The sequence below is a fragment of the Apus apus genome, chromosome 1 (assembly GCF_020740795.1).
Source record: "Apus apus isolate bApuApu2 chromosome 1, bApuApu2.pri.cur, whole genome shotgun sequence".
NCBI lineage: Eukaryota > Metazoa > Chordata > Aves > Apodiformes > Apodidae > Apus > Apus apus.
Window position 1 is genome coordinate 142,328,989 of NC_067282.1, and position 12,489 is coordinate 142,341,477.

Below are 12,489 nucleotides of genomic sequence, written 5' to 3' on the forward strand. Positions count from 1 at the left end.
GGAGGCGGGGCCCGGGGTGGAGGGGGCGGGGCCGGGGAGGAGGGGGCGGGGCCCGGAGAGGAGGGGGGCGGGGCCGGAGAGGACGCGGGGCCCGGGGTGGAGGGGGCGGGGCCGGGGAGGAGGGGGCGGGGCCGGGGAGGAGGGGGCGGGGCTCCAGGCGCCCCTCCTGACGTCCGGCTCAGACAATGGGCGAGCTGGAACTTCAGCACCGGAAGTGAATGGCTCGAGTTTCGTCGCACATTCCTCCGCGGCGGAAGTGGAGGCGGCTCCGCCCTCCTCGACGACCCCCCCCCCCCCCCCCATTTCCCCGGTCCCCTCCTCCCCCAGCCGCGCCGTAGGGTTTTCCGAGGGAGGGAGGGCGCGTGGCGTGGGTTCTCTCCTGGGCCTGTCGGAGGAGCGTGGCCGGTACCGGCGGGCCCGGGAGGCGGGCGGGTCCCCAGCGCTGGGGCCCTGCTGTGCAGCAGCGCGGCAGAGGGACTACTTTTTGGATCGGAAGCCAACAGCTCCTGCCGCTTCCGGGGGAGGGTTGAAAGCCGAGCGCGTAACTTCCGGCGAGCTGGAAGGCGAGCGAGCGGGGCTCGGCGCGGGGGGAGGTCGCCCCGGGGGACGGGGCCACAACACCCGCCTGCAGCCGCCGCCCCCCAGCCCGTCCCCCCTGCCGCGGCCGCCGCCCTGCTCGGCAGCCGCCGCCAGACGATGCGCCTCGGCCGCCGGCCCAGCCCCGCCGGCCGCCCCTGAGGGCCCCACCGCCCCTGGCCGCTCCGCCCTGCCCCGCCGCGGCCTCCCTGCGCTTCCTCCTCCTCCTCCTCCTCCTGCGGCGGCGCTCGCCCCCTGCCGCCATGTCGGGGGGCGGTGGGCTGCGCTACGCGGCCGAGTTCGTGCCCCCTCCCGAGTGCCCCGTGTTCGAGCCCAGCTGGGAGGAGTTCAGCGACCCGCTCGGCTTCATCGGCCGCATCCGCGGCCTGGCCGAGAAAACCGGCATCTGCAAGATCCGGCCCCCCAAGGTACTGCCCGGCTGGGCCTGAGAGGGGGCAGGGCGGGGGGTGGGCCCGGGAGGGGCCCGGGGTGTGCGCTGGGCTCCGCGGGGTGCGCCGGGCGGTGGGAGCGGGGCCTTGGTCTTTGTGGCAGAGCGGTGGGCTTGAGGACCCGGCGAGCCCCTTCGCCCACCCCGCGGGCTCGCCTGGGGTTCGTCTGTCGCCTTCCTTAGGCCTCGGTGTCCGTGCTGGGGGCACCAAAGGGTGCGGGTGTTGTAGAGGTTGATTTGGAGCAGGAGAGAAGCTAGTAGTGCGTGGCAGTGTCCGAGGCTTCACGCTCTTTTTATTAAAAAAAAAAAAAAAAAAAGCAAACAACCCACAAAACAACATTTTGCATGTGGAAACTGCGAAGGTGTTGTAGGTGGTATCAGGCGTGTGCACCGGGAGGACGGAGGGGGAGGAAGAAGGGTATTTTTTTGTAGTGGGACATTATTTATAAACGTAATCTTGAAACTGGTAATGGAGGTGGCAACCTAGGGCAGGGGTTACGAAAATAGGACAGCCTGTTTGTGTAGGGGAATTATGTTGATGTATATGTTAGAAGATAGAAGCTTAAGTATCTTCGATGACTTGATTGTTATTTTATGATAATGTTCGACCTGGTCGAACACTTAGATAAGGACGTCAGGCAAATTGGCAGAAAATGGTTAGATCGCTTGATAATTCAAGTGCAAATAAACTTTAAATACAGCTGTAAAATGAGAGAGTTGAAAGTACTGAGACAGAGGAAAAAACACCTGAAAAGAAAGCGTGTAACTGAGAACAACTTGGATACGGGCGTGCTGATTAGATGTCATGATCCTTCCTCTCTTTCTGAGCTGTCTGGTTTGCTGGGATCTGTTCAGTTGGTTTCATGACGATGTTGAAAACTTGACCTCCAAGGGGTTGCCCTTTCTAAAATAAGCAGAATGGCTTAGGTTGAGAGGCCCCAAGAAACTGATCCAGATCATCTTGTTCATTGAGAATAACTGGAACTTCCCTGGCCACTGGACGCGTTTGGATCTCTCCATGCTTGCTGAGCTGTTTGCATTGCAGGGTTTTGCAGGATGCCGGTGTCAGGTTGATTTGCAGCCTTCAATAAGGACTAAATCAGATGCTGTGTACCAGCCTAACCTTGCCGATTTACTATTATTTTCCATTATGCAAAGTTGTAAATATTTTACGATTGTGCTTCAGGCCTTTATATGCTGCAGCAGTGCAAATAATAAATATTTAGTGTGGCTTGTCCACCTGGAGTGGGGGTGTCCTTTACCCTGTTGCATGTATTTTGCCAGGCAGACAATCTGCTGTATTGTAACACTTCTTAAAAAGTACTAAAAGGCTGAATTATACTTGCTTTGATGTTGCAGCACAGTTTTGAGAGCTGAGGCCAGGAGGTACTGGTTGGTGAATGGACTGCTGTCTGTGTTGAGAAGGTCATTCTTTAAGGCAGCATTTCTGTTAAAAGACTTGGACTCCTGACTATTGGTCTTACCTTTGTTAAAATGACTGAAGACAAACATGAAAAAAGTTAGATGTGTAATAATGTGCTTTACTTAGTGTTTGTGACTGTTGATGGTGGGAATTTTGCAATGTGCAGGACGTATGGGACTTTACTTTTTTAAAAGTAAATAAAGAACCAGCAAGCTACAGGCTATCTTTCATATTTAAACTCAATATGAGGTAACACATACTAACATGCTTTGAACCTTCTTTTCTTTTATATTTTTAATTCTGTGAGGATCTCTTTCTTCAAACTGAAATACTGTGGGAAGAACATTGTTATAAAGGCACAGGGATGTCATAAAATTGGAAAATATCACCAGTAATACCCAGAAACTCAGTTGCTATTGGGAGCTTGTTTACTTCGACATAGTTAGGGTCTTCTGTTTTGTGCATTTTCTGAGAAATTTCTTGAAGCATAAAGTGTCTTTCTGTCTCTGCTTAGGACTGGCAGCCTCCATTTGCATGTGAAGTACAAAGTTTTCGTTTCACTCCACGAATTCAGCGCCTGAATGAACTGGAGGTGAGCTTTTCCACTGTTGATACAATTTAATGTTTGCACTGAAAGCAGTAGGTCTCCTTGCTTGAGATTAGCATCTTGGCAGGTTTCTGGATGGGATAGGCTTTAGAAAACCCATAGACCACATCAATGTTTATACTTGGCAGTGGCAGAGTTCATATAAAATAACTCTCCATGGCTTTGAGAAAAGTCTGGTTTTTATTTTATTACCCAAAATAACCACAAGACTGTTTCAAATTCAACTGGAAATGTCTAAAATGAATGCCAAGCACCATGTTGTGTAGTGAGAGCAGCCAGTGTCAATCCTTCAGAGCTCCACAGGCAATTAATTTTTTTTTTTTCTTAAAATATTTACTGCTGTTCTGAAGCCTCTGGTTACCTTATATTGTCTTGATAATGCCTTTTAAGCCTTAAAAGGAATTTTTTTTTTTATAGGATTATTATAGTTGGTTAATTTTATGATTCAAAAATGAATGGGAACTTTCTTGAAAACAGTATGAGTTTCATTCTGTCCTGGTTTTTCTTTTTCTCTACAACATTTCTCAAAGCCTTGCTCTGTTCATTTACCAAAATGTCATGTATCGTTTGGCTTGTAAATGGGTCTCCTTATGGAAAGTGATTTGAGTACTCCAAAAATACAAGGGAGGAGGCTCCTCTGCATGGCTGAAGCATATATAAAAACTGTTTGTAACTGTCTCCCTCCTCCCCAATATATAGTTTAATAATTGCCCTTGTGTTTCTCTCTGGAATGCTGAATTTTCATAAGTATGAGTTTTGGTTTCAAACCAAGAAAAACTGTTGGATAGGAGTTTGGTTTATAGGCTCTTGAATGCAGAGAAAAGCATATGCAGTTTTCTTTATGTAAAGATCTAATATTTTAAATCAGTATTTCTATTTCTGGGGCTTTTTACATGACTAAAAAATACCTCAGTTGCCAAGTTGCACTTGGAAAGTGTAAACACAATAAAAACTTGTCGTGTTTTTTCTTGAGACTCTTAAGGTTTTGTAATTCTTAGGCTGGGATACACGCATTTGTATTATTTATTACAGGCAATGACAAGAGTAAAGCTGGACTTCTTGGATCAGTTAGCAAAATTTTGGGAACTCCAAGGATCCAATTTAAAAATCCCAGTGGTGGAGAGGAAAATACTGGATCTCTATGCTCTGAGTAAGGTGAGTGGTAGGCCTTGGTCAGACAGAGGCCTCGTGTTTCAAGATCAAGAAGCCAAGCAACAGGGAGGGGCCTGTTTTACAGTATTAATCTCATTAAAGTGGAGATTAAATGAGACAGTGGGAAAAATATAGTGAAAGACAATTTTGAAATTAAATTATGCAGATACATCAAGCACAGTTAAATCAATTGCCTTTGGTTTGTTTCTGTACAGCATGTGTTCATTTATTACCGTGTATGCAGCTTGAACATCCTTGTGTCAGCTGGCCACTTGCTTTTTAGTTCTCCTTTTTACATATGGTAGAGCTGCAGGAGTTTGAGGTGGTTTTTGAGAAGACAAGGGTGAAGGAAGTTCAGCCCCTGGCTAGCAATACTCTAATGAACTGCTGTAATTGTTGTAATCCCTCGTCTTGTCCAACAGCAGTTTTCCATATGACTTTAACATGCATCTTGGAGAGTTTATCATATCAACTTTTGGAATAGTTATTTTAATTAAATTCCCAAACAGGCTAGTCTTAAGGCTGGCTAGACATTGATACCACTGTAGTTGTGTTTGGTGTGTTTTTTTCAAAGTTTGCACACAAGTACAATCGCTATTGGCATTTGCCTTTGCATTGGTAAAATCTAGGTACTGTTGTAAACTTTACCTACAAAGGATGGATTGTTAATATAACTAGGTAGGTTTCTTCTTGCAAGGTAAGGAATTAAGATACTGTAGAGGTAAGGAGTTAAGTTAGTCCTAGTGCTTCTAGGTTAGAGCATCAGTTTCCCGTCTCCATCTGAATTTCTTTCTCTCAGGTAAGTAAAAATGTACAGAATTGAATAGATTTTATTTTTAAAGAAGGAAGTCACTGTCTTTTGAGCAGTCAGGAATTGCTGATAAAATGCAGAATAAAAGCTGATAAAATGTCTTTCAGTATTTTGGTGGCCTTTTTTTAAAGTGTTTTGTTTGGATTATATTGCTAAAGTGGTACTGGGAAATATCTGGGTCACTGTTATGAGTTGAAACATTTAGTTGACTGCAGGTCTAAGCTTATTTAGCCACTTAGTGGCTTCTCTAGATATTGTTCATGTGTAGTTAATTTTAGAAATAAAATATTTGTGGGCATTTTGAAGACAAGTTGAAGTTCAGAAGTAGTTTCATTTAAAATGTTTTTTTCTAGTTCTTTGCTGTAATATGGGGAAAAAAAATGATCAATAATGCTGTTGTTTTATCTAAGTCTAGCTATCTGATTGTAGCAGGAACCAAAATTAACTACTTTATTTGTCACTGTCACAGTTAGATTTTTTTAATTTACCTCAGCCTCAAAACTAAACCATAAAGTTCACTCCAGTAAGAACATGTTTTTGTATTGAGGTTTCTAACAGTATGTGAAACGTTAAGTGTGAAATTTGGTCCACATGTAAAGAAATGTACTATGCTGTTGTGGAAATGCTGTTAGTCCTGCAGTAATGGAAATGAAATTACAATTCATTTGGGTTTTAAGCTACTTGGCAGTGAAACTATAAAGGGAATGGAGGCAATGGAAACATGTCCAGTGTTTCTGAGGAAGCAACTCATGCTGTTATGGTTGTTGTTTGAAGGCAAATGGTCTTTGTTTTTCATTCTACATACATATTAGTTACATGTAAGCAGTGATAGTTCTGTATGTGAATTACTAGAGTCAAAACTAATTGAAATCAGATGTGAAAGCTGGACAGAGTTGATCAGAAGGTATATGAATTTTATCCTATTTTTTCAGTAGTCTCTGTTCCATTCAGAGTTTTGTGAGAGTTTCTATAACTGAAGTTGTGGGCTCCAGTGCTCCTTTCTGCCTGGGGTGTGTTAGAATGGGCTTTGCTTCTGGCCAGACTTGTGTTTTGCATCAGAGTACAAGTCTGGTGAGAGTTAACTTTTCATTTGTTCTGATGGTGGAGTTTGTATTCTTTCCAACACATCATAAATCTTAACTGTTGTACTTCTCCTGTCAAGGACAGTATGCAATTTACATTTACGAGGAGAATTGTCATATTAGATAAATTAAGTAATGAGGATAAATAAGTGCTTATTTATGAAAGCACTAGTCCTTCAGGAAACAAAACCTAAATTGAAGATTCTGACACTTTTTAATAGAACCTTTTAACATTTCATTGGTTTAATTGATTCTTGGTTTATGCAAAGTGGCAAGAGCAGTTCAAAACCCTTAACTTTTTTATTTATGCATTTCAGATTGTTGCCAGCAAAGGAGGCTTTGAAGTAGTGACTAAAGAGAAGAAATGGTCCAAAGTGGCAAGTCGGCTTGGCTACCTGCCAGGAAAAGGCACAGGGTCGTTACTCAAGTCTCACTATGAACGGATCTTATACCCCTATGAGCTTTTCCAGTCTGGGGTCAGCCTTATGGTGAGACACTGCTCTTTCACTGTATGAAGAGGAGACCCAAACTGCATGTAGAATGTTACTTGCTATTGCATGCAAAGCTAGAACATAGGGTTTATGCTTTTGGAAGTTATACCTATGTAAACAAACCTAGAGCCACGCTCATACTTGTGCTAGAAGTTGTAACATGACCTTGTGTAGTCATTTTCTGATAGCTGTTTCTTTATGGGACAGAGGCCAACATCATTGGAAGGGGAGACAGGGCAAAATAGTATATGATTAATTGGAAGGATGTCTTTCTCTCACCCTTGATAAGCTGGCAGTTGAGATTTAGTTTCCTTATTTGAAGGGTGCATGATTAATTGGCCTCTTGTCCAAATGGCATGTATAATGCTGTGTGATTTCGCTCATCCCATTTCTTAGCAATGAGAATGATTCAGACCATGAAATTACTAGCACTGCCTGATGTATCAACCTGTTGTTCTGTCCTCTGATTCTCTAGGGCATCCAAAAGCCAAACTTGGACCTTAAGGAGAAAGTGGAACCTGAGGACCTCAGCTCAGATGCCCAGGCTTCCCCGAAGCAGGCTTCAAGAATGAATGTTGTGCTGAAGAGAACTAGGCGTGTCAAATCCCAGGTACTTCTGTTGATTGGCTCTTATTGACAGAGATCACTTTCTCCTTCCACCAGTGCAGCAGTGTTGGCAGTGCAACAGCCTTTGGTTGTTGGAGCCTGCTCAAAAGTACCACCAGGAAGCAAGTCTTCTTTGTTAACATAAAATCCAGGGAAGGACATCTCTCTGAGGCCTGGTTTGCTTATGGTAGATGCCCTGTTTATCTGAAAACTTAAGAGCTGCTTTTTGTTTACTGGCAAGTGACCCAGGCCCTTTGTAGTTAATGTATCTTTGAAAACTAAATGGATAAAAAAACATTTGTGAAATGGTGTTGAAGCTTCTGCTTGTGCAAAGTTTGAAAAGTTTTGTAAAACTCTCTCAAATATACCCTTTAGTTACATGAATGCAAGTATGTGTAGGTAAGTCTATGTTAATTGTGGAAATGGCACTTGGGACTGATTATCTCGAGCTGGACAGACTTTTATTCTGAGAAAATGGAAGAGGCATATGGGGAGATGCTCAGTAATGGCTGAAACTGTATAGGATTTCTACAGTTTTCTGTAGAACTGAAAAGCAGGTGTTTTTTTTTCCTCAATTAGTGGTGTTATAGGAGCTACTGGTATTCTACAAGGTGATTAAAACCTGGGAGTACTCTTCAGTAGATGTCAATTAAAACTGAATCACCACCATTATTATTAATTTATTTATTTTTTATTATTATTATTAGCTTGTCCTGATGGGTCTGTTGATTCTGTTACAGTATTTAAAGCAGGGGTCTTCACCTTCTGATGAAGACTTCTATTGCAGGCAGCGTGCTAAGGCTCTTCACAGCAGGTCTAGTGGCTGGACAAAAGCTGGGTTTATATGCAACAAACTTACTACTTGCTTGATGCCATTCTAGATGTATTTTAAGCAACACAAAGCTTTCTCAAGTGCTCTTAAACTGATTTTTTTCAAATGTATGTTGCTTGGCCTGGATATATTTGAGTATCCTTGATGTACTTTCACATTTTTCTCTTATGTCATGACTGATTTGTCTTTTTCAGTCTGCTTTCTGAACTTACTGAAGCTGTCTTGATGTTATCTATTGTAACCATATAACAATGCATCACACAAGCGGTCCCAGGCTGTGATGTTACCAGATCTCTCAAATTGTGTACTGTTAAGTGAGCTATCCAGAAAACTGAGAATGCTGCAGGAGCTGAAGTGGTCGTTTGTCACATGGAATTCTGCTTTGGATTTGAACAAATCTCATGGGTTAATGCCAGTATGACTTTTTTCTTGTACACGGTATAAAAGTGTCACTATGTTACCAAGAACCCGTGGAATCTTTTTTCCTGCTGCTTTCAGTAGAAAAATGGTATTTCTCATGTCTCCTGTTTGGAAAAAATGGTTCTGTGGTGATCCTGGCACAGTATAGCTGCTTCATTTCATTTGAAGGGAGGGAGCAGGGTGATTTTACTTAAACTGTCTGCAAAATCTTGAATATATGTGTATATATATTTTTTTTATATGCCTTTTATTAGGCCTTTAGCCACTGTCTTTTAACCATTTCAGTTATTAAAATGGCTGAAATTAGATCTTTAATGCAGGAAAAACTCAACTTATTTGCGTAGCCAGGAGAAGTATTTTCTGGCTGTCTTGGAAGCTGCGTGTAACTTTCCTGAGTCAACTCTGGAACTGTATTTAGAAACAGATTTGTCCTCAGCAGCTCCAAATGATAGAAGTGTCAGTATCTGGGGAATGCTGAGAAATTGTTCCAGATTTCAATGCATCTCCTTATTCTAGACAGGGCTCTATTGATCGTTCAAAGTCCTTACCTGGAATTTTACCAGAGATTGTCTAGTCTTCAGAGAACAGGTAATATGCAAGTAATGTAAAAACCTGCCAAATAAACATCATTCTTCTGTAGCTGAAATATCTGAGTGATTTGTGTGTAGTGTGCCAAGTAGTCCGGTGCCTGGGTAGTAAGCATGGATAACCAGGTATGACCTCTGCATGTCAGTAGATTTCTTCCAATGCAATAAGTACTTTCCAAAATTGCTCTCCATCTTCTTCCTGTAGTAACTTACTCACAAATGGATGATGAAAGAAAAAGCATAAAAATAGTAATAAGAAATTACTGATATAAACAAAGGTCCTCAGCAATAGAAGGGGTTGGTAGACTTTCAAAAAGCAAAGTTGGCTTTTTGAAAGCAAAATTTGGAAAATCAGAAATTGAAAAATGAAATAAATTAGGGAAAGAGAATTCTCCTTTGTGAAAGATGGGTTGGTTGGAAATCTCTGGTGATGCAAGAGATTCTACTAAAAAATAAATGTAATGCTTAATTCTTCTTCCCTTTGAGGAAAACTATCACAAATAAAAACGAGGGAAGGAAAACTGAAATGCTAGAGGCTTGTAAAGAAAAGGACAACAAAAAGTAAAAATAATTCAGATTAGGAAAGGAGAATATCCTTAAGTAAATGTTAAATTCAGGAGAATACTTCTTTCTTAGAGCAGTATATCTTCATAGATGATCCGTTAGGGTGTATCTTAACAAAGGGGTTGTCTAACATGGTTACATCATGATGATTTCTGGTAGAGAAATGCACTACTAGAAAAAAAGATAATGTAGTGCTGTCTTTTCAAAGGATTCATATCCAGAGAATTTTCTGAGAAATTAAAACCAATTCAAGTAGTATGTTTGCTTTCAGGGTTTTCTTTAACGAATTTGGATGATTGCAGAATAACAGAATTAATAAAATAAGCTTCCATTTTTTCAATTTGGAAGATTTCCTTCCATGGGAGTAGGTGCGTGAAACAGAAGAGCTCTAGGACATGCTGACAAATGCCCAAAACGCCTAAATATTTTGATTCTTGGTTTTATGTATTCTGGTCTTGCATGTTGGGGGTGGAGGGGTGGGGATACAAATGTTTGAAATTTGATGAGGACAAAAGAAAAGATTGTGTGAATCCAGTGTAACAGTATCATATGATTAGGATTCCCCCATATACAAGAAAAGCCTTTAAATTGTACTTTCATTAAGAAGGTAAAATAAAAACTTGTCTGCATCCTTCAGGAAAAAGAGGAGCTGGAATAGAATTGCAGTTTAATCAAGTTTATTTCGTTTATATGGAAAAAAATATGCAAACATGTGGTGGAGTTTTTTGCTGTTAGCAATGAGAAAATGGCAAGAAGTGCAAGATTTCTGTTTCCATGTGTTCAGTTTTGAGTTTGGTTCTATACAGGGTTAAGGGCACCACAGAAAGACGACTGGTTGTGGTTTCTGAATGCATTTAGTATTCACACTTTAAACTGTCAATACCCTGGCAGTTTTCATAAAGTTATATAGGAATCTTGGGAATTTTATTTTTTAAAATTATAGAATTACAGGCATTTTACTTTTCTTTTTCAATATGCTGTCTGTTATTTTTGAAACTGTAGCTTTTTCCACCTGAACATGAATGGATTGTATCGACTTTAGTGGAATCCAGTTTAGTGGAACCCAAATAAATCTGAGTGATGGAGTTATGAAAATATATTTAGGTAATGCTTTTTTAAACGAAGCTGTACAGCTGAAGAGAAATTGCTGCATGTTAATTATGTACTTTTACGAAATACAATAGTAAAATTATTTTTCAGATATAATTGTGAAAATTATCTTGGATCACAATAGCAGGAGAGAAATTGTAGAGATCGTTCTTAAATGTTGCTGAAATTATGGAGAATTTTACTGTACTGAGAAATGTAATGTTGGTTGATTCTATCAGGTTCTATCAGTTGAAAGAATGGATGAGCTGTTAATGAATTTCAAATGGGAACTGAGGGACTATAGAGTCTCCAGGTGGTAAGCTTACCCATACAGCAGAATAGTCGGTGTTGTTAGCCAAAAAGAGGAATTTGTGAGGAAAGGTTGCCTGTTAGCCTGTCATTTCTGAGTGGGCTTACAAAGTTGTTAACGTATAGCTAAAGTGAAAGGAGTTTAATAGCACCATAGAATTCATAAATGTTCAAAATTAGAATATCAGCAGTAATCAGTTTGGAAGGATGCTGGTTAGAATATTGCATACACAGTTGGGTGGGAAGAGGAACTCTGAATATCACTACAAATTCCTTAGAGTAATAACACTTGGGAGTCACTATGTCTTGTATTTTGGAAGCCAGAAAAAAAACCAATTTAGACTGAATGAATGGAAATTATAATCTTTTAGCTTTATTGTAAGTGCGTTTGAACTTTGATTATTGATTAAAAACTGAATGCATGTCGCCCCAATGGAGCTTGTTTCATGCATGATCTATCAAACTGTGGAATAGAACAGATGAAGTATTATCAGTAAGTTACTTGAAGATAAAACCTTGTTGAAATGAGATTTGCTGAGATCTTTTAAGATGAGTGAATTTCAGGAGAAAGACTGCAAATGTTGAGGATTTGGTGGCTTTTTGTATCAGCTTAGAAAGGATTTTCAAAGTACAAGTAGACAACCTGAAGAAAAATACCAGTGTGATTGCATTGCAGATAAAAACAATATAGAGAGGTTCTTTCTGCTGTTATATTAGTGGCAACCATGTGGGAAAATGAGATATGTGAATAATGGGAAACGGGATGAAGTTCAGTTGAATACAACATTTCAGGAAACATGACTGGGGGCAGGGGCATGGAGTTGTCTCCTAATGGGTCTTTTCATCTCTGATTTTGAGGTTGCAAGGGCACCATGAGTAGCTGTGATTTCAACAGTTGTACTCACATTTCATCACAAATAAGCCCAGGAGCAGCCAAGCTTAAAGAAGTGGGTTGGAACTCATTAGTGTTGTGTGTGTCTATGCAGAAGCAGTTAAAAAAATTCCTGGTGAAACTGTGTTAAGATCCAAGCACTGGACTGAATCACAGGGATTTTGAAAAAACCTGCTGTGCCATTCTTATTTTTTTTCTAAATGTCAAACCTAGTTCTCTTATTTGCTATATAGGTGACTATCTGCAATCCTAAATGGGAAATATTTGGGAAGTTTGGACAAAAAATGTGTCTTTTATTGCATTTGCATTTGTTAATTTGCTTTAGGATCAGAAAATTGTCTTTTCATGCTTCCATTTCCTTTCTTTTGGTGAGCTGATTGTTGGGAGAGAGAAATACAAATGAATTGTGAAGATACCCAGAAGGAAAATGTTGATGTTTTGTGCTGATGTGATCTTGTTTTAACTTTTAGGCAGAGGCGGGAGAAATGAGTAGAAATACTGAACTGAAGAAGCTGCAGATCTTTGGAGCTGGACCCAAGATGATGGGACTGGCATTGGGAGCAAAGGATAAAGAGGGTAATTAAATCTTGGGATCATCTC

General features: G+C 41.1%; 1 protein-coding gene across 2 annotated transcripts in view; it reads left to right on the forward strand.

The window, feature by feature from the left end:
- Positions 1-547: 547 nt before the first annotated feature.
- Positions 548-12,489, forward strand: part of KDM5A (lysine demethylase 5A) — a 51,491-nt gene continuing 39,549 nt past the window's right edge. For both annotated transcript variants that reach the window (XM_051616349.1, XM_051616353.1), the window contains exons 1-6: positions 548-1,004; positions 2,962-3,039; positions 4,087-4,209; positions 6,417-6,587; positions 7,066-7,200; positions 12,360-12,465. In XM_051616349.1, coding sequence (XP_051472309.1) covers positions 840-1,004; positions 2,962-3,039; positions 4,087-4,209; positions 6,417-6,587; positions 7,066-7,200; positions 12,360-12,465 — 778 coding nt within the window. In that variant the 5' untranslated portion in view covers positions 548-839. The remainder of the gene's footprint in view (positions 1,005-2,961; positions 3,040-4,086; positions 4,210-6,416; positions 6,588-7,065; positions 7,201-12,359; positions 12,466-12,489) is intronic.